Source organism: Megalobrama amblycephala, linkage group LG7, assembly GCF_018812025.1.
Source record: "Megalobrama amblycephala isolate DHTTF-2021 linkage group LG7, ASM1881202v1, whole genome shotgun sequence".
In the NCBI taxonomy this organism is placed as follows: Eukaryota; Metazoa; Chordata; class Actinopteri; order Cypriniformes; family Xenocyprididae; genus Megalobrama; species Megalobrama amblycephala.
Window position 1 is genome coordinate 44,275,028 of NC_063050.1, and position 22,976 is coordinate 44,298,003.

Below are 22,976 nucleotides of genomic sequence, written 5' to 3' on the forward strand. Positions count from 1 at the left end.
CACCTGAGGGCCTGAATCAGGCATATAGCAGTCAAATGCATATAAGGAGCTTTGTTTATTGGTATAAAGAATCAGTGTCGGAAGCTCAGGATATCACATGACAGGGAGTAAACATCCCTTAAAGCCTGGGCTAGACTAAACTATGCTGTAAGCGTTCTGTCTACAATACATGTGCGTGTGGATAGACACATACTGGCACAGAGAGAGAGAGAGCCGAAGAGCGAAAACTATAGAGATAGCTTCCCTCTCTTTTTTGTTTCTTTTTGTCTATTTTCCTGTCTCTCTGTCTTGCCGTGTTTATCTGGAGATGCTCTTGTTGCTGCAGCGACTGTTGGGAAAAAAAGGACTGAAGTGCACTAAAGGACTGAAGTGACTGAAGAACACTAGAGGATAGAGATGCTACCTGAAAAAAAAAATATTTTTTTTATTTTCATATTTGTCAGTGAATTGGCCATGGTGATGCACTTTAATAAAAAGTAGATATGAAAAGAATGCACAAAAGAACAAAATCTCACAGGGCTCTGCTCTAGGACCAATGAAAATATATTTTAACTGTAACTGGAATATAAACTTTATATTATCTTGATATTTTTTCTGCCTTTATATTATATTCAATATATTTTTCAATATTTATGTACTGTTTTAGCTCTCAAATGGCATACGAAGGTGATTTTATTTTCCAATCAGAGGCACCATCATTTTAAACAAACATCTAAAGCCCAGTATTAAAACTAATTAAATACCTAGTTAAAAATAATCAGGGAATGTTTTCCACAGAGTTTTACCTTAAATGAAATAATAATAATAATATTTTTCATGTCTATGCACCATGTTAACAAGTAAATATAAGAATATAATAAATTAGGGATGTCCCGATCATGTTTTTTTGCCCTCGAGTCCGAGTCTTTTGATTTTGAGTATCTACCGATACCGAGTCCCGATCCGATACTTCTATAATACATAAAAAAGAATAAAGAAGAGCGAAAAAAACAGATCCAGAAACAGTGCTTTTCAGGTTTTTCAGGTATCTAACAGTAATCAAATAGAAATCAAATATAAAATATCACTGCATATTATCTTTACTGTATAAAATAAATAATGATTAATCATTACTAGGGGTGTGACGAGATCTCGTGTCACGAGATCTCGCGAGACTAAAGTGTGACGAGATTTCTCGTCGAGGCGAAAAGTAGTCTCGTGATGTTGCCATGACAGAGTGTTAGGATGATTAGGAAAGAATATGCCACCGCTACGTTTACATTACGCCTCCACTGTCCTTTTGCTAAGCAAACCGTTGGATAACGGTTGCCGGCGCTCCATATTTAAAGAGTTACGCGCGATCGCTGAAAGTGAAAGTAAACGCGCGCGCGCGCATTCAAACGCGATTTCAATACCCCGAACTTTGAAAGCGGCTCCTTGATGAATGCAAATATCTCTCAATATGAAAGCTATTTTAGGCTGGGCAGTGTAGTTGTAACCATCTCTTAGCTCTGTATCAAAGAAAAACTTGGTCTTATTTGCACTTTGAATATTGAGAGAGTGCGATTATGGTTTCAACTTGTAAAGTGTTACCATAAAAATGAATAACAGTTTTCTCTTAATCTTATTAAGCACAAACAATAAGGTTTCATTTGTTAACATTAGTTAATGCACTGTGAACTATCATGAACTAACAATGAATGACTATTTTTATTAACTAACATAAACAAAGATTAATAAATACTGTAGCAAATATATTGCTCATTGTTAGTTGATGTTGGTTAATATGTTAATGTTAATAAATGAGACCTTATTGTAAAGTGTTACCATTTTTATTTATACTGTTTTTATTTCTATGATCAGTTTGTGGAAAGGAGTTCAGTTAGGAGGTCAAAAGTTGTAGAAGCTCATAAATCATGTAAAGTAAGATCTGAAGAGACTGAAATCATACAGAAGAGAAGCCAGTCAGTTGGGTTTGTGGCAAAACCTTTTACTGTGCTTTAGTATTGTTGTCTTTTACTGCATATGATAATTCATACTCAGAAAGTAGAACTGAATGACATTCATTATAAGATGATTAGTTAAAACATTTCAAATACACCTGCAGAATATTTTTTCTAGTCATGTATTTCACCATTAAGGATTTCTTAAAAATGTGTGTAAAAATCTGGTCTCGTCTCGTCTCGTGAACTCAATCTCGAGTCTCGTCTCGTCTCGTGAGATACCCGTCTCGTCACACCCCTAATCATTACTGAAGTTACAAAAACTATTCAGTCAAGAGCAGTGAGTGATTTCTTTGTTATTTGTTGTTTGATTTAACATTAAAAACAGGCAGTAGGAATAGTTTTTTTCCCTTTAAGACATGCACGATCCAATACTGTTACACATGCGCTGTCTTTCTCGACTAATATACGTTCATTTAAGACATAACCGACTATGTTTGCTAGGATACTCGCCAAGACGGGCATGTTGACATAATTTTTGTATGAATTTGTCTGCTGAAGCGCAAGACTTGAAAGAGAAGTCAGTATTTGCGCGCTGACTGAAATAAGCGTGTGCGCGCTTTGGATAAGCGCACACAAATCTTCTCACAGCGCGTGAGAGTTCTCTTTCGTGTCTTGTTCTTGAAGGTTTAAATCAGCAAGGCTTAAATGAGTTTAGTTTAAACACAGATAGCAACGTGTGCTGTTCAGGTCTCACCTGCGCTCGCGCGCTATCAACACCCGTGTGATGACGGCGTAAATGACTGGACATTAGAGCATACGGCACTCGCAGTGAACAGTTTACAAAGAGTGACTGTTTTGTCCACGCTTTCTGATTATCGTTGTTGTAACGTTTTGTGCATCCATCGACTGAAACATACATTATCTGAACTCTGTCTGTTTTCCACGTTGCTATTTTAAACAAACCATATTAACCAATAGATGCGTCGTCATTCAAGATGGACCGCGGTGCAAGTGCGTACCGAACCGTAAGTGGAGAACCGTACGTTTCGATTTTTTTACAGAGAACCGTTGCACCCCTAATACATATATATCCGAGTCCTGAACGGGAGGTAACGTCCGATTCCGATCGAGTCTGAAACCACGTGATCGGGCCCGATTTCCGATCATGTGATCGGATCTGGACATCCCTATAATAAATAATATTATAAACCAAAATTACATAATTTTTTTACTAAAACTTTTTAATATGCTTATATGCAGGGCTTGACATGAACTTTTTTGCTCACTAGCCACTGTGGGTAGTGGTTTACCAATGTTACTAGCCACTCAGCATTTTCACTGGCCACAATTTTGACATTGATACGATAGAGAAAACTGCAATATGATATTTTTAATATTATCTCATAATTTGGCAGCAGGTATATTAGGCTGCTGTCACTTTAAGGCCAGTCACACAGATCCATTATACTGTTACACATGCATTTTCTATCTCAACTGTGAATACTCGCCAAGACCGGGATTTTGACATTATTTTGTGTGTATTTATCTGTTTAAGAGCAGTAAGTAGCAACAAAGAACTCAATTTAATACTGAGACGGCTTTATGTGTGCGCACTTTGGGTGTGAGCTCAAAATCTGTGGGAACAAGTACAATTATGCGCAATACGTGCAAACCCACTCTGAAATTCAAGCCCGAGATGAGAGTCTGAGCGGCTGGTATCGTGTATGTGGAAAATTTTAAATTTAAGCTTTTCAGACATTTCAGTATTGATTTTAAGTCTACAATTGAAAAATGTATATATATTATATATAAAATTCAACCTGCCAAAGTGGCTAGTAGGAGTGACTGCGTTAAATGCCACTGCTGAAATCCACCACCATTTGCCAGGTGTTAATGTTAAGCCCTGCCTGTATGAATAGACGAATGAATCAGAACTTTGAAATCGATTTACTGACACACTGTTCTAAATTATTCTGTAATTGTTAATGGAAAAGAATGTAAAAATTCTGCAGAAACAATCTGTTGACTAGTTAACTGTAAATTACTTTACCATACATTAGTGTTTAGTTGCAATAGGAAAGATTTTTTTAGTGTTTTTGAAAGAAGTCTCTTATGGCAGCATTAATTTAATAAAAAAAATTTTTATTGTGAAATATTACAATTTAAAATAATTGTTTTCATACATGTATGTAATGTCTGTTTTAATGTGTTTTCTATTTTAAAATGTAATTTATTCATGTGTGTCACTAATAATCTATATTATGTCTTTTTTGGGTGGGTTTTAGTTCTGTTTCCTATTTTTCAGTTTGTTCCTATGGTTTCTCATTGATGTGATTATCAGGTGCACCTGTTATTCATTTCGTAGATTGGGTTGTCTGTGTATTTAAGCTCTGCGTTTCTTTCAATTCATTGCCTGTTCTTGTCAGGTTTACAAGGTTGTTCTGTTCATGGTTTTCTAGTCAAGAGTGTTTTGTTTTGAGTTCCCTTTTGAGGGAACATAGATGCTGCATCATGGTTTTGAAGGGTTCATTTTGAGTCGGTGTCTGAGTCACGTGTAGTAAACGCTAAGTAATTGGCCAAAGACAAAGTCAGGTTGATCACAAGTCTACAAATAACATCTGCGCGAGAGCGTAACCAGCTTATTATATTCAGAAGCCACTTTGTCTGTCACTGTGTACAAAACTGCCTGTGTCTCTCTGTTTTAGAGCAGGAGTTTGGTAAAAAAAAAAAAGTCAACAAAGAAGTTTAGAAGATTACCGTGCCCCGATCTACACCTGGGGATGATGGACACGAGTTTTGTGTTCTTTGTTTGGGAGCGGAGCATGCTTGATCAGCCCTCGAGGGAGCTGATTGTCTTCGTTGTGAGCGTTTTACAGTGAGGAGGCTCCGCTCCCACCTCACTCACTTCGATGATGAAAGAAACTTTGTCTCTGCACCCCATGGTTTGGGACACACATCCACAAGGCAGCCCGTAGACTCAGATCACGGGGCTCGCAGATGGAGCTGTTAGAGGAGTCTGAGACAGGCCCTGCTCTTTCTCTTGCTCTCTCTTCAAACTCAGAGAGTCTTGTTTGTGATCTGGAAGCTCGCTCTGTGATCTCTTCCACTCTGGACGTAGACATACATTCAGGGGAGTCCTGAGGTTCGCTTTGGTTTCTGTCTCCAATTGTACTGTCTCCAAGTCAGAGAACTACGTTTCTCGGGTGGTTTGGGATTCGACCACGATGCGGGCACAACTGTCCCTGGCTCGGATGGATTCCATTCTCACCATGGTAGGCAGTCTGAGGTTAGGCCAGGAGATTTCCGTCCGGCAATGCCAAGTGCTGCTGGGTCTCATGGCTGCAGCCGCCAACGTAATACCGTTAGGCTTGCTGCACATGGGGCCCTTCCAGTGGTGGCTCAAAAACAAGGGGTTTCATCCTCTTTTAAAGCCCAAGCTTATGGTAAGGGTCACATGATTTAAATATATAGTTTTAAATCAAGTACTGCACAGAGAGCTGCTCAAAATGTTACATGCTATATCACAACTAATTTTCAATGAGGGAAGGGGGGATTTCAGAGGACATCAGCACAGTACTGCCTACATTGCAGATCCACCACTGACCCTGCCCTAATACTTTTAGTACATGATGTACTTGCCGGTGCAAGTGAAAATGTGCACTAACAAAACTGTGCAATCAAAAGGCAGCGTGAGCCCTCGTTAGCATTTCAGAACGAAAGATAGTTCCTCTTTCTTAGACTATATCCCACCAGACAGCTCTGGCTTATTATAGAGATGCACTGATCCAAATATCCCCTCACATCTCCTCTCATCACTTTTCCTGCCCTCTTTTCTCTCTCTCTCTTTCTACCCCCACCTCCCTCTGTGCGGCAAATCTGACTGTGATTTTAAAGGGCCGCTGAGTGAAATGAAAGCACTTCCTGTTTCTATTTCTGTAACTGTCTGTGTGAGGAGCTACTGAGGCAAGACTCTGAAAGCAGCAGAGCATTCTACAGTGACTAATCGCTCACACACACGCTCACAGACAGGCATGGCACCCTCCCTTCCTTTTTCTCACAGAAGCCATTAAATGACAAACCAGCCCTTTCATCCACCTTCCAAATCTCCTCATCGCTCCTTTCTTGCCGATGACCGCCTGTCTGCCGTGCCCTCCATGTCTCTAGATTGTCATCTCCGTGATACAGCCCACTCAGACACAATAGGGGTACAGATAGAGGGTAACGTGTGTGTTTTCCAACGGAAAGGGCACTTTGACTGGCGTCTGATCAAAGGAAGTCTTCTATTCTCCGCATCGGTGGAAAGATGGCTGACTCACTCCTTGAGGGTAAAGGTCATTTATCCTCTATTACTCGAAACACTTTGAAAGGCAGCGTGACTTCAGAGTGGGCTTCTAGAGTGGTCTGTTAAGCCCATCTCTTCCTGTAGACTAACATGAAAGTGAAGGCAATTAATAATCGGACGTCTATTTCCGACAACTGGCTTGTTGAAAAACCGCTGTATGAAATCGGGTCATTTAATGTGTGGTCAGACTCTCAGGTGTGACCGGAACAGCGAATTCGGGGCTGCTTAATGCACACGGTCCTGTTAAATATGCCTCAGCCCACACAGAGACAGGAAACAATGTCACCTTGCTGATCAGGACCAATCAGAAGACAGCGTCATGGCAACAACAGAGGGAATCGGTGATTGGTACAAGCATGTGCTGCTGTTTACGATGAATTTTAAAACCTGGTCAAATATCCACACAACTAATTGAACAAAAATGCAGCATGTATAGACACATAAATAAAAGTTTATGAGTCCCATTTAAGTCACTTATAAATGTATGAATGTCTTTGTATTGTAAAACACAATATCAAAGTGACATTTAAATTAAGTAAATAATAGAACAAATATTTTTTTCAGCAATGCTTAAACTGATCAAAAGTGAAAGTAAATATAATGTTATGAAACAATTCTATTTCAAATAAATGTTTGTTTTCAACATTGATAATAAGAAATGTGAGTACCAAATCAGGGGTGTGTTTCATGTACAACGACGTACAGTAACTCGCTGCTTAAAGGGGGGTTATCACACACAGTTTCTGCCAATCTCATGTTAATCTTGAGTACATATAGAGTAACAATGCATCCTTCATATCTCCAAAAAGTCTTTCGTTTTATCATATTTACAAAAGATAGATATGCTATACCAAGTCTTTCCTGGAGGCGTGTCTGCCATCAGAGCCGTGGGTGGAGCTAAAGAGTCACGAGTGCGCGCAGCTTTTGCTGTGACATCATTATAAATAAAAAGGGAACAAAAACGTTCGTGTTGTTTACATTATATGCACTTGCGCGCCGATTGCCAACAAAACACAGACATCTGATGCAGCTTTACTCACCACCCGCCATCTGCAAATCCAGCGCTGAACTGGGACTTGTTAACAAAGCATTCATCACTAAAATCCCGGGAACAAACAAACATACGTGCACAACTCCGTTGCTGCCCCGGAAAAACAAACTTCATCCACTGTTCCCTTAAAGGGATAGTTCACCCAAAAATGAAAATTTGATGTTTATCTGCTTACCCCCAGCGCATCCAAGATGTAGGCGACTTTTTTCTTCAGTAAAACACAAAAGATGATTTTTAACTCCAGCCGTTGCCGTCTGTCAGTTAAATAATGGGAGTGAATGGGAACTCGATCAATAAGAGTCGAAAAAACTTGCATAGACAAATCCAAATTAAACCCTGTGGCTTGTGACTACACATTGATGTCCTAAGACACAAAACGATCGGTTTGTGCGAGAAACCGAACAGTATTTATATAATTTTTTACCTCTAATACACCACTATGTCCAACTGTGTTCAGCACTCGGTTATTGAGGTCTGAACGCGCTCTGACAACGGTAGTGATGTCTCGCGCATATACTTCAATGAGTGCTAGACATCACTTCCGCAGTCAGAGCGCGATCAGACCTCACTAAGGTCCAACTGCTAAACGCAGTTGGACATAGTGGTGTATTAGAGGCAAAAAATGATATAAATACTGTTCGGTTTCTCGCACAAACTGATCGTTTCGTGTCTTAGGACATTAATGTGTCGTCACGAGTCGCAGGGTTTAATTTGGATTTGTCTATGCAAGTTTTTTCGACTCTTATTGATTGTGTTCCTATTCACTCCCATTATCTGACTGACAGATGGCAACGGTTGGAGTTAAAAATCATCATTTGTGTTCTACTGAAGAAACAAAGTCACCTACATATTGGATGTGCTGGGGGTAAGCAGATAAACATCAAATTTTCATTTTTGGGTGAACTTTCCCTTTAACGCTTGGTTCTTTGGGAAGCTGAAAAAGGTAATCTTTCCCTCACAACCAAAAACACACTCCTTTGTTGACAGGAGCTGCGTCTCATTTTGGAGGCTGCGTCCTCCGGAGGTCGCATTTAAAGGCAGCATACGTCATCAAGGATGTAATATTTAAGAAAAGTAACCGTAATAAAATTGACTGATATTCATTGTGAGGTGTGAAATACTGTAATTTCTTTCTTACTTTGCAATCTAACGGTTATTTTTCTTAAATGAGACTGCCTCGATGATGTATGCAGCCTTCAAAGGGTGCAGCCCCTGAATTGGGACACATTGTTGAAAAATCTCTCGGCTTACGTATCTCGACCAAAACGCGTTGATGGGCGTGCTCTTGCTCTTGCTCTGTATGGTGTGTGTGTGCACGCTTATCAGGGAGAAGTGCCTATACAAGGAATTCCAAAAAAAAAAAAAATTGACGAAACATGTCCACAACCGGAAGTAGTATATTTGGCACAGAAATATTCTATATGTATTATTATTTATATAAAATGAAAGGTATGTACTTTTACATGGAATGAAGGATATTGAATGTACTGCATGTTAGCTTGCCCAACATTGTACAAAAATGCATGATCTATTAAAGCCCACAAGTCATTCTAACAAAAAACTATGCTTCTAACGACAGTTCGAGAGCCATCACACAACTTTGCGAATGTTCATTGGAACTCTGGTTTCAGAAAACAGAATCGTTGAAACTATGACTTGCAACAGTAGTTGGCTAACAATGCTTTTGAGGAATGCACCCCAGAATGATTTCTGAAGGATCATGTGGCACTGAAGACTGGAGTAATGGCTGCTGAAAGTTCAGCCTTTAATAGATATGTTGTTCAAAATTAAAGGGATAGTTCACCCAAAAATGAAAATTTGATGTTTATCTGCTTACCCCCAGTGCATCCAAGATGTAGGTGACTTTTTTTCTTCAGTAGAACACAAATGATGATTGTTAACTCCAACCGTTGCCGTCTGTCAGTCAAATAATGGGAGTGAATGGGAACTCTATCAATAAGAGTCGAAAAAACTTGCATAGACAAGTCCAAATGAAACCCTGCGGCTCGTGACGACACATTGATGTCCTAAGACACGAAACAATTGGTTTGTGTGAGAAACCGAACAGTATTTATATCATTTTTTACCTCTAATACACCACTATGTCCAACTGCGTTTTCAGCACTCGGTTATTGAGGTCTGAACGCGCTCTGACAACGGCAGTGATGTTTTGCAAATTTGGATTTGTCTATGCAAGTTTTTTCGACTCTTATTGATAGAGTTCCCATTCACTCCCATTAATTGACTGACAGACGGCAACAGTTGGAGTTAACAATCATCGTTTGTGTTCTACTGAAGAAACAAAGTCACCTACATCTTGGATGCGCTGGGGGTAAGCAGATAAGCATCAAATTTTCATTTTTGGGTGAACTATCCCTTTAAGACAAAATATTTGGACACAAAAATATTTGGACACATTCTAACACATTCTGTTTCTAAACACAACTGGTGTCACTGACACCAATCAATTAAAGTGATTGCAAAAATGGCTCAGTGACATTAGTTCTGAGAAAAGGTCTAGAATCCTTTGTATGTAAATGCCACTTGGTTTAATATTTTGTAAACAATGTAGTGACATTCATACATTTTTAAGTGTGACTTCAGTGTCCAAACCTTTCCAATGTTTAACAGAGAGATGTAGGTGCTAAAAAGAGTGAATTTAGGAAAGAAAGAATAAAAAAGAGAGAATTTATAATCACAACGATGCAAAATATACACATAAAGCACAAAGAAAGAGTAAAAATGTAAGCCCAGTCTCATCTCCTCTTCCACCGTTATCAGCAGTATGGTAATAGCAATGTAAGTCCCCTTGGTGGGGTTACCACTATAATCCGCACTCTTATCCTCTCAGATCTACACGGTAAGATGCTCTAGGTCAGCAGTCTGTTTAAATGTGTGTGTGTGTGAGTATGAGCAGGGTCCAAAATTAACTCTTGCCAAACAGCAAATGTGAGTAAAAATGTGTGTTGCCAAATAAACAAAACAGAACTTTCTATGGAACAAAACTTTCTAAGGAACTGCAACATAAATTATTTAAATGAACTGGTTCTTTCAAAATGTTTGTTTGCTTCTCTCATGTCACCATGTGATCCCTGACATCCTGTTATGGGATAATACATGCACAAAAAGCTGTGTGTTGACACATATTGCTGTTTATTAAAGTTTTATTAGTAACAGTGTTTACTGTCATTTCATATATTGCAGTTAAGTTTGTTGAAACCATAATTCATAAGCAATTTAGAACCTAAATATTATTTGGATTTAAATCTTGGCTGAAAAAGATATTTTAATAAAATGCTATTTGTTAAAACCTTTTATTAAAAACGTTCATGTGTGAGCTCATAAAATTCTCTTACAATCAAGTCTCAGACATATTTGCAGAATATATTTAATTCAAAACATTTTCATAATTCAGCTATTAAAGTAACTTACTTATCAGTCAAATTCTCAAAACACGAAAAATACTCGGTTTTCAGTTCAGCGAGTCAGTGAGTTGCTAACCTGACTCACACTCATGTCCAAATTAGATGGTTCTTGGTTCATTAAGCTATGAGAATGATTCAGTCTGATGCAGGAACAAATTCTTTAGACTTGTTTTGTGAAATAGTATAACTGATTCATCTGATACAAAATAAAAATTTAAATTGAACAAATGAATAATTGGACATCAGTAAAGAAGGATCACTAGTAAGAATCTGACCCTCACTGATATAAATGATGTGAGCTATTCAAATCAAGCGGTGCAGAAAATAACATCTTCTATCTACTGTCCTCAGTGGAAAATTCACAATTAAAGGATTATCTGTAATGCCTACAGCGGTGGTTCTCAACAGTTTTGACTCCACAACAATATTCAAAATCCCTGAATATGGACTTAAAAAAATGACTCACAATTTTTGCATGATAATATAGAGCTTGACATAAGTAAAATATGTGACCCTGGACCACAAAAGCAGTCGTAAGTCGCACATTATATGGGTTAAAATTATTGATTTTTCTTTAAAGCCAAAAATCATTAGGATATTAAGTAAAGATCATGTTCCATGAAGATATTTTGTAAATTTCCTACCGTAAATATATCAAAAATGTATTTTTGTGAGTGGATATGCGTTGCTAAGGACTTCATTTGGACAACTTTAAAGGCGATTTTCTCAATATTTAGATTTTTTTGCACCCTCAGATTCCAGATTTTCAAATAGTTGTATCTCGGCCAAATATTGTCCTATCCTAACAAACCATATCAATGGAAAGCTTATTTATTCAGCTTTCAGGTGATGTATAAATCTCAGTTTCAAAAAAATGTACCCTTATGACCAGGGTCCAGGGTCACATATGTATTTATTATAAAAGTTGGCCATAGAGCTATAAAATTTATTCGAATTTTCCAATTCTAGAAATCATACAAATTATGCTACCTCATAGAGTTGTCAAAAGTACCGACTTCGGTACCTATCGGTACTGAAATTTTAAAAATGTGATGCTTTGAGCGCTGCTGAGCAGATCCGTAAACACCTCATCTCCATTGTGTTGACGCGCTCATCGGATATGTCTGTGACGGGCTACAACAAAGACTATAGAATAACACAAGACGTGTCACTCGTATTGTTTTGAATGGGAGAAAGTGTAACATGCAATATGGCGGAATAAGTCCCGCCTTCTAAACAAGAGCCAATCGCCGACTGGTAAAGTCATCGCGTCACTTCAGCGGCCGTTAGAATCACCGGTTTCTATAGAAACAGTCAGACGCGCGCCTCCGAAGAGACGCGCATTTAGGTCTGCGCATGCGCATTAGCTTGATCCAGCCTGAAAAATAGTTTTTTTTGTCATGATTCGAGCGTTTAGAAACTACATTTATGAGCCGGTTGTTGTTAGATTTCATTAGTGATTTCAAATATGAAATTTAATCGTAAGGTTGGCAAACAGTTTTGGAGAACTTGATGTTTCCCCATTCAAAGAGATAGGGCATGATGCCCAGGATGCCCGAGAGGCATTTCAAAGATGGCCGCCGAGTGAAATTACTTGTCTTAAAGGGACTTTGGCTACAATGATCAACGCGCGGCAGCGTTTGAAAGCACACGGAAGCATTTAAAAAGCATTTAAAAGCCCGAGCGGGAGTGTTTGAAAACAAGTGTCTATCAGCGGACTGGTCCACAATAGACGCCTGCTTTCAAATGCTCCCATATGTATCTGAGCAAGCGCTCGGTGAAGAGCGTCATTGATGACTTTGATGATACGTTTTTACAGCGTTGATCATTGAAGCCAATCACAGAGACATCTGATGAGCCGTGAACACAATGGCCAATCAGAGCTGTTTACGAATCCACTCAACAGCGCTCAAAGTGTCACGTTTTTAAAATTTCAGTTCCGACTAGGTACCAAAGACTGTACTTTTGACAACTTTACTACCTCATATATATAGGTTTTTCAAGAGAGTTGGAACACTGGTTCTTTGTGGTAAAAAAAATGAGGCCCCCTTAGCGGTTTGCTGAGCCCGACTAGTGGGCCCCGGGAACCACTGGCCTAAAGTTTTATTTTCTCCAGAATTTCATGTGGCAACTTGCTTGCATTAAGCCATCAAAACAAAAATATGATGAACAAAATAATGATGTGTTTTCATGTTTTTGAGACAGGTGCAGTATCACTGTGAGACAGACACCAGCTTGTGTATGATGCTGTGAGTGACTCAATGTTGTTTGTCAAAATTTTTCAAGGAAAAACAGCTCTGTCCTACTGTCAGACAAAAATATATTATCTAATAAAAATATTTTAAGTATTATAAACATGTTTATGAAAAAAGTATACAAACTACAGTAGCACGTTCAGTTAGAAATATTTTTGGAGCAGTAAATATTTCCAATTCACCGACTACTGCCAGGAGTAACAAAACATGAATTTTTGGCCCCTGTGTGCGTGCATGTGTGAGGGTGTTACTGTGAGAATGTTTCTGAGCTCTGAAGTATATGTACACATAAGTGTGAGTGTGAACATCACTCCATTACTGATTGATCTTTGTGTTAAACTCCCTGCTGGCTGATCCAGGTGCATTCTTGCTCCTGTGGATCGGTTTAAATAAAGTTTTCCCTCTGTGCTGAGCTGTAATTGCCAATGGAGAGAGTTTTAACCGTATGTAAGACATTCACTCATTTAATAAAAGCAGAGAACAGAAGTCTCCACTCCACTAAAGGAGCATGGAGGCTATTCCACTTAAACTATACATTGTGCCAATCCTAACATATTACATTAGCATTAGACTTTAAAGCAAACCTGGAGGAAGAGGATTCTGGGTATGAGAGGGAGAGAGTTAGTCTGTAGAGAGCACGCTTCAAAGTAAAGTAGATTAAACTGCTATCACCTCTGCAGTAAGACTTCAAGATGAGTTTAAGTGGGAGATGTTGATTGTTACATGTGAAACACATGTGCATGTTTTTCTTCCTCTGTGCGCACATGCTTAACAGTGCAGAAATAATTACTATCAACCTTTTAAGCAAGTTTTTCTAATATGTCTTAAAGTATGCGTCTGTGATCTTTTGCTGGACAGTCGTGCATGTGAGAGAAAAAAAAATAATAAATGGTGAAAATTCATTACTTCTCTACTGATACTGATTTATTTTGCACAGGCTGTCTGTACTGTTTTAGCAGCATATTCACGGATAGAACTTTGCAAATCAGGTAATAATAACGAACGCTAACAATTTGCATGGCGCAATTGCTGATCTTGTTGGTCTGTTTTGATTGCTATATCGTGAAGGATGCAGCAGATTATCCCAATCTGCATACTTTACTGGGAATGTAGAGCATCACTCCACCACTGTGATCTACACACCTGAATTGGCTCTTTGAAAATATTGATTAAACGCTCGACTGCACAGCTGGTCTGGATATATGCCAGGTTATAACTCTTTGCTCCACTATGATGAGCTACTATCACGATTAATAGAAAATGTACACAAAAACTAATTCACAAAAAAATGTCACTTTACTGTTCATGGCCCTTTATATAGTTACGTTAATTGCACCAGACTAATGGCGTGTTCACAACAAGATGAATGTCCAATATGATAATTTGGCACGATAAACATTTTAATTTGAATAAACATCTGTTAAAGGCACACAAATTTTCACAGCTAGAGGTCGCCAATTCAAAAAAAGGCGTAGCTTGATGACGTCGTGATTGAACGCGTAATCTTGGGAGCTGTCGTCTTCACCTCACAGATAGTGGAAAATAATTGGGACGGGACTTGGGCAGAAATCATGTTCATAGATGAGATTATTAACGTTACTGTAGTATGAAGCAGAGCAAGGCCAGGTGATTTTGGAGCTGAACGAGGCCACTGGAGCGATTGCTAATGAGAGACGAGCGCGACAAGCCTCGAGAGCAGCAGAACTTTTATTACGCCACAGTCGCCACTTCTGCTTCTTCCGGTCAAGCGTGGGGTAAAGCAGCGCTGTTTATCATATTAGATGCATTTGAGTGTGTTGAAAGTGATATTTTAACTTTACTCTGTGCGTTCGCTCGGCGGCTGCTATGAGCTATGCAGTAAGCTACGTCGATATTAGAATATCATTTTAATAAGGCTGAATGGCTTGTGCTGATAAATGGCATGCAATTAATTTTAAAACATATTGTATGACAGAGAAAATGCTGTATTACTGTTTACTAAAAATAAAAGCTGCATCAGATTATGCTACAGTATCTCACAGAAGTGAGTACACCCCTCACTTTTTTGTAAATATTTTATTATATCTTTTCATGTGACAACACTGAAGAAATGACACTTTGCTACAATGTAAAGTAGTGAGTGTACAGCTTGTATAACAGTGTAAATTTGCTGTCCCCTCAAAATAACTCAACACACAGCCATTAATGTCTAAACCGCTGGCCACAAAAGTGAGTACACCCCTAAATGAAAATGTCCAAATTGGGCCCAAAGTGTTAATATTTTGTGTGGCCACCATTATTGTCCAGCACTGCCTTAACCCTCTTGGGCATGGAGTTCACCAGAGCTTCACCTGTTGCCACTGGGGTCCTCTTCCACTCCTCCATGACGACATCACGGAGATGGTGGATGTTAGAGACTTTGCGCTCCTGCACCTTCGTTTGAGGATGCCCCACAGGTGCTCAATAGGGTTTAGGTCTGGAGACATGCTTGGCCAGTCCATCACCTTTACCCTCAGCTTCTTTAGCAAGGCAGTGGTCGTCTTGGAGGTGTGTTTTGGGTCATTATCATGTTGGAATACTGCCCTGCGGCCCAGTCTCCGAAGGGAGGGGATCATGCTCTGCTCATTCATGGTTCCCTCAATGAACTGTAGCTCCCCTGTGCCGGCAGCACTCATGCAGCAAGTGTACTCGCTTTTGTGGCCAGCGGTTTAGACATTAATGACTGTGTGTTGAGTTATTTTGAGGGGACAGCAAATTTACACTGTTATACAAGCTGTAAACTCACAACTTTACATTGTAGCAAAGTGTCATTTCTTCAGTGTTGTCACATGAAAAGATATAATAAAATATTTACAAAAATGTAAGGGGGGGTACTCACTTCTGTGAGATACTGTGAGATACAGATGTGTTTGACTTTCTACAGCACGGTGCTGAAATTTGGTCAGAATTGAGATGGCGCTCCTTTGAGCTCTTCTTTTCATTCAAAATATTTACATTTTATTTATTTTTCTGAAATATATGTATTCCACAATTCTTGGCACCCCTTCTTTAATACTTTGTGCAACCTCCCTTTGCCAAGATAACAGCTCTGGATCTTCTCCTATAATGCGTAATAAGGTTTATGAACATATGGCAAGAGATCTGAAACCATTACCACCATATGGAATCTCTCCAGATCCTTCAGATTCAGAGGTCCATGCTTGTGGACTCTTTTCTTTAGCTCATCCCACAGGTTTTAATGGGGTTTGGGTCAGAACAATGTCCATGGCAAAACCTTCATTCTGTGGTCACTGAACTATTCTGTTGTTTATGACATGTGCTTAGGATCATTGTCACGCTGGTTTGGTGACTCAGTGTGTGGGGCCAATATTGACACACATCCCCTTCCAGTTAGTTTGTTACCATCTCCAGTTAATTTAAACTTCTTAATTATTGACCAGATAGTGGAAATGAGTATTCAAACAATTAAAGGTGCTCTAAGCGATCCTGGGTGAAGTAACTTCCTGTTGACGTTCGAAGTGTTGTCAAACAAAACAGAAGCTAGCTAGACCATCCCTCCTCCTCCTCCTCCCCCTCCCCTCCGTGCTTCCTGAAACAGTCATGAACGTGTATTTAAAATCATTCTTGTCGGTTATTGACTGGAGCATGTTTATTATGTTTTGTGGTCCAGGCTGCACCAGTTTGTTTTTATTGCCGTTTTCGGAGCTTGTGGCGACTACAGAGACCGTGTTTTTTTACAGTGTGTTCAGGGGACAGGCAGCTAGTGGATAGTGAGGAGATGTTTGCTGTATGTGACAAAAAATGTTTTGGCCTAAAAACGCGTGACATCACCTAGAGCACCTTTAAACTATTATTATATTATAGCCATTTCATGAGTTGAGCAGCTCAACAACCTTTTGTCACACATCATTACTGTAATCTCGGGTCTTTCACATTGTGATGGATGACTATAGGAATTTGGCCTGTGTGTAACTTCATATTTACTGTAGCCCAGTGAAACAGGAAGTAATTACTTATCACTTAAGTGTTCCTGATCACTAAGGTGAACTTAAAAACATACCATATGAATCAGAATCTGCCGATAATTTTGGCACACATATTTGGAGAAAACCTATGTATTTAATTTATTCCACATTTATATTTTGTGTAAATTAACTATGATTAAAGGTTAGATCTTTGTGAATATTTTGAACGCAAGACTATAAGAGAAATGGCAAAAACTAATTTTCAATCAGTTTTGGTCATATTTACCAAGGATGCCAATATTTGTGGAGCCCATTGCATGTTGAACTTAATTCTTGTACATATAGGTGTTGTATTAAGCAGTACATAAAATATTTAATGAAAAGTGTTTCTGTTGCTATATCAAAACATCTGAAACATCTGTGTATTTGACAAACATTGCATCTAATCCACATCATCTGTGATAAAAACAAAACAAAACATGCAAACCCTGCGCACACATCACTACGGGAATCAGAAAGTGTCCGACTTCCACGTCTCCATTTTCAACTCCACCCTCAACTGCAAGCAACAAATCTGTTAATCCAGCCAAAGTCGCACACGCATTACGACTTGGAGGTGCTCACAAAAAGACTATTTCCTAAGCATCAGTGAATAGCAGAGGAAGAATCCAGAATAAACATTATAGCAAATACAAAAATCTGAACAACTGTTTAAGGGCCGGTTCACACAGAACGCATTTTTGCTTTCAAAATCGCGAGACGTGGGTAGTAGAATGGGGAAAATCTGCAAGATCTAGAGACGCGTTTTTTAAAACTTGAACTGATTGCGCACCACATTTTTATAACGCTGTGTCACGTGCGAGACGCTGCAAAAGACGCAAGATGCGAGTGCAAATGTCAAAAACACATCAGCACTTGTTTACATAGAAAAATAATGGAAAAGTAGTGCTGTAAAATTGCAAAAAGAAGTAAATACTTTTATTTCTTTGTTTGACTTCATTTCTTCTCCATAACAAGCAGGTGTCAGAAATGGAAAGTTGGACAGCACTTTTCTATAAGGGCCCACTAGTGTCAGACAGTAAATTTGCATTTTTGTTCAGCTCGTCTGCTGTTTTTTACTCATTGGTCTGAGCACCACAGTTTCAGTGCATTTTGCGGCTGGATAAACTGGATTATGTGTGGTAGTGAATAAGATGCAGGTTTTTGTGCTAAAATATTGGGCGAAAAAGTACTGCAAATGCTTGAGTTTGCACCCAAGAGTGACAATGAGAGACCTATAAGGAGAAAAAGAAAGGTGAGAAGTAGAAAGAGAAAGTCAGAGATACTAAGAGGACGGGAAAGCACATAACCGGGAAAATCTAATCTCTTTCAATCTTTTCATCTTCTCTCTTTACTGTTTCTGTAGATCTGAATCCTTCAATGTCCTCCCAGCTGACCTGAATGGCAGGGCATTCTCAAGCACTTAAACTCTTTCATGAGAAACACTCTTTGTTCAGGGACATACAACACACATACACAACTCAGGCCCATCATCCATTTATAGTTGATAAAATGGTATCAGCTCTTAAAACTGCAGCACTCAATATGCTAGCAGGTGTAGGGCCTCACATTTACTACATTATCCTCAGTTTACGTCAAAATATCACTTTATAAGTAGTACTATGTACTAACATTTAAATGAATCATCTGATCAATGAGTAAATGTATTTTTGTACTTATTTACCTGTATGTAATTATATCTGTAATTCATTTCTGTAATTACATCTAATTAGAATGTTTACCCAACCCACGAAACCTGTCCCTAACCTTTCCATATCCCACCTTGATAGCAGCAAAAGCATCTTACAATACAGCATGAATATAATAAGTGCATTGTACTTATTTTACATAAGTACATAGTAATTTGAAAACACCTAATATAAAGTGGGACCAAATACTGCAGTTACTGCAGTCGTTGTTATGAAACCATAAGAAATTAATACGCAATCTACATCAAAAAGAAAGACATTTTAAGAATCCACTTAAACCAAAGTCTACAGAGGAAAGGGAAAAATTGTAACACTCAATATGGTGGCTGTAGAAAATGAAGTCTTGCCTTTCAATAAAAAAAGGTAATCAGCTTTACGGCAAAGGCATTGCTTGCTCTTTTTGCTCTACAAAAAAAGTGTAGCCTGATTTAAGCATTGCTGTCAGTTTTTATTGTAGAACTGACATATGTTATTGAAATGGCACATAGTTTTTGACATTTCAGTCTTTTCCCTTTCCAGTAGATTGGAGGTGTATTTGCGTGACTTGAAAATAGCTGCCCTGGGGCATTGACACAATGACTGCAGAGTGAACCAACATGCTCCAACAGGGACTTAAGATAATACCAAGTTACTTCAGTTTTATTGCAGTAACAATAACTCTAGATGCTATAGTATTTGGGGGGAATCTTTGGCTATGACAGCAGTGTTGTAAGGCTGTATGTTTTTGTGGCAACAAAAAAAAGTCAAAAAAGTTGTACAATTAATTGTTAAAAGCTCATGTTTTTCTTGACAGTGACTTGCAGACCTTATACGCTGCGAATGCTCTCCATATACCCGAGACATTTGAGAGAATGGATGCAGGGATTTGCTTATTAATTTTAACATTAATATACATTTTCTTGTCATTATAACATGTAACCTAAAGCTTATTTACATTATAAAACATGTATGTTGCTGTCCTCACATTATTTTACTGCCAAACTGTAGTTTTCTGAAATCTGTTCTAGTTACAGAAGGATTCAGGAGAGCATCCGCAAGTAAATTAAATTAATAAATTACCAAGTAAAAACAAAAATATTGTATATCCTTGAGTTTTGTTACACAAATTTGAATCTGATAGACCTTTAGTTTAGTTTATTATCATTGTCATTTGAATCATTCATTCAACTGATTTGTTATTTTAAAATTAAAATTAGTAAATGTATATAAAAACTACTCATAACTATTATGATTTTCTTAAATATGTAAACTTTTCATTTATGTTTTTGATATATTTATATTTCCATTTGTATTTTGATTCACATACCTTTATTCCACTTGTTTACTGCATTTTTAAATACACTAAAGCAAAGAACATTTTGTCACTCAGTATGATACAGAAAAAAATAGCCTCTCTATTTTGAGCAAAAAATCGTGATTGTCAATTTATTCAGAATCATGCAGTTATAAATGAGTTTTGACGATGCACCAGGCCTCTATTTCTAGAACATTCTCTCCTCTGTTGTACTTGACAAAATGTCCATGTTTTTTTTCTGTTTTTGTCCTTCAAAGCTGACAAGCAGATGAAATTAAAAACTAATTAAACCAAGACCAAATTTAATTAAAACCTGAACTACACAAAGATGGTGTCGTTATAGCGAAGTTCTCTTTGATATGACCATTAGACAGCATCTGATCTGCATTAGCTTAAGTAGCTAACACTCCCGCTCTAACTCGTGCTTTACAAGATCTTTGATGTGGAGTATTCTAATAAATAAAATGAATGCAGGCAGAGTCATTAACAAGCACCTTCATATATTTGCACCTGCAGTTGAAATCTATAACATTTTACATATAACAGCAATAACAGCTATTTAAACCTTTAGAGATCTGTTTTGAAAATGAAGTACTAAATTCAGCAAGAATCAATGTGTGGGTTTCAGAAATTTTTCAGAAAATTCAGAGATAAAAAGTGTATTAACTGTATTTAGTATTTCCTTGTTGTGTGAACTGTTCTGTAATGAACTGTCAGCGCAAGTGAGAATGTATTCGCAATTTATTAAGCAAATCTCACACAATGTGCTCAATTTGGACCCAGTTAAGAGCAAAGAGATACACTCTGCTCTGCTCTAATGGGGATGTCAGTAGATGCTGGAGATAATAACTGTTAGTTTACACTGTAGATAATGATTAATTCAGCCGCATTTCAGCTGAGCTGGCAAGCTGACTAAAATTGCAATACAATACAGTGTAAGTAGTGTGCCTGAACTCTAAATTTGAAGGAGGAATAAAACAAAGTGAAAAATAACCTGACTAATGGACTGTGATAACCTATACAATAACATTCTCTGGAAATGGAAGTCAGGGCAAAATCTTGAAGGCCTCTTTTATCATTGACATGAATACTTGTATGAGTGACTGAAAATGACAGAGCTTTCTAACTCTGCCAGTTTAGTTCTTCAAAGTAGATTTGTGACTGACAATCACAGAGTAGTACAATACTTGTAAAATAAATTCTGACTGTGTGGGCGCGATAAATTTCACCCCTGAAGGGATAGTTTACCCAAAAATGAAAATTCTGTCATTATTTACTCACACTTACCAAAAAAAAAAAAAAAAAAAAATCACAACAAAAGTAGTCATTGCACTATATTTCAAGTCTTCCTAAGTAATACGATTTGTGTGATGAACAGACCAACATTTCAGCCATTATTCACTGATTCAGTGACAGTAACCTCAAAAACCAGTACAAATGAATCAGTCTGTTTGGTGAACGAATCGCTCAGGCTGATCCGTTCTCAAATTCAACACAGATTCAATGATTGCAACAGTTCTTGATTAAACAACTCACTCTGAAACATTTGAATGAAATGAGTATAAAGACTTAAATTTTGGTCTGATCCTGTTCCACAAAATCTATTGTAGAACCTTTCTTTACAAAGTTTTTTGGGTGAACTATTCCTTTAAACACCTTACTTTGTTGTATGAACCAAACCCAGTTCAGTTAAAGTGAACCAGAAAGGGAATCAAATGCAAATGACCTCAGTGGTGTGGTGATCATTTGGATTTAAAATGGTCACATCAGGAAAAATATGTAGCACAAATTTGTTTAAATTAAAGCGAAACTCACCAAAGCCCAATCTGTTGTCATTGTTTCCAAAGTCGAGAGAATATATGACAACGTGGTAGTTGTTCCACACGTACAGCAAATTGTCTCGGGGGTTGTAGTCCACAGCTGCGATGTATTGGTAGGAATTTGGGAATGGAATGCTGAGGTGTGTTTCACGGCTCTTTTCTGTGTTGTACATGTAGTCGATTTTATTCCCCAACGCTTCATTATCGTCATCTTCGTAAACGCTCTTCACTACATAGAGGATTCCGCAGATCATGAAAGCATTGGAGGCCGATCGCTTATCGTATGTCGTATCCCATGACCCCTCCACTCGTAGTGTGTAGGGGTTGAGCTGACTGACCACAATTCGTCCATTGTTCTGTTCGGTGGCGTAAATTACCCACAGTCCGTTTTCATCCACTGCCAGATCGATGTCGGATTTCCCACCCCAGCGATACGGCGAGGTGTCGTGGTAATTAGCGTTAGCGATAATTGCCTCACCGCTTTTGATACGAGTTCGCAGGTCGAATTTAACAATGTTGCGTGTACGTTCCTTGTTGAAGAAAAGCGCACCATCGTACACCACGAATCCAGTGCCATCTACTCGATGTGGTAGTTTGTATGTTGTGGTAGGGCGACCTGCAATAAAGTCCTCCTTAGATGAGTACTCAGTCAGTGTATCTGTGCGGTAAGGTGTCCAGGGCATATAGTAGATCTTATTGGATGACTGTAGGGGGTCTTTACACCATGATCCAGACTGATGGTCCGACTCAAAGAGGTGTTCGCTCTGGTACACACCTCTCAATACACCTGGACAGAGAAAGACTGAAAGAGGAAGAGAGGGAGTGAGTTGCAGTCACACTTTTGAACGTAATTTAATACTCATTTTTTTGTCCTATCTATTAGTTTATTAAAAGTACATGAAATGCATGACCTACTCTCTTTTATGATGAGCATGTTTTTAATTTCGTAATTTCATTTTGATATTTTTTGGGGACACAAAGTCAAAATTGTCAGGGTGATACAGTCCTGATTTAATGATTAAAAAAGTCTTACTGATATAATTAAATTCTTAAAAATAAATGCTTAAAGGGTTAGTTCACCCAAAAATTAAAATTCTGTCATTTATTACTCACCCTCATTCCATTCCACACCCGCAAGTTCTTCATTCATCTTCAGAACACAAATGAAGATA

The 22,976-nt window shown here is 38.3% G+C and overlaps 1 protein-coding gene across 4 annotated transcripts in view; it reads right to left on the bottom strand.

The window, feature by feature from the left end:
- adgrl3.1 (adhesion G protein-coupled receptor L3.1) overlaps window positions 1-22,976 on the bottom strand; it is a 143,257-nt gene that overhangs the window by 63,409 nt on the left and 56,872 nt on the right. For all 4 annotated transcript variants that reach the window (XM_048197667.1, XM_048197666.1, XM_048197665.1 and 1 more), the window contains exon 6: window positions 21,800-22,606. In XM_048197667.1, the coding sequence (XP_048053624.1) occupies window positions 21,800-22,606 (807 nt within the window). The remainder of the gene's footprint in view (window positions 1-21,799; window positions 22,607-22,976) is intronic.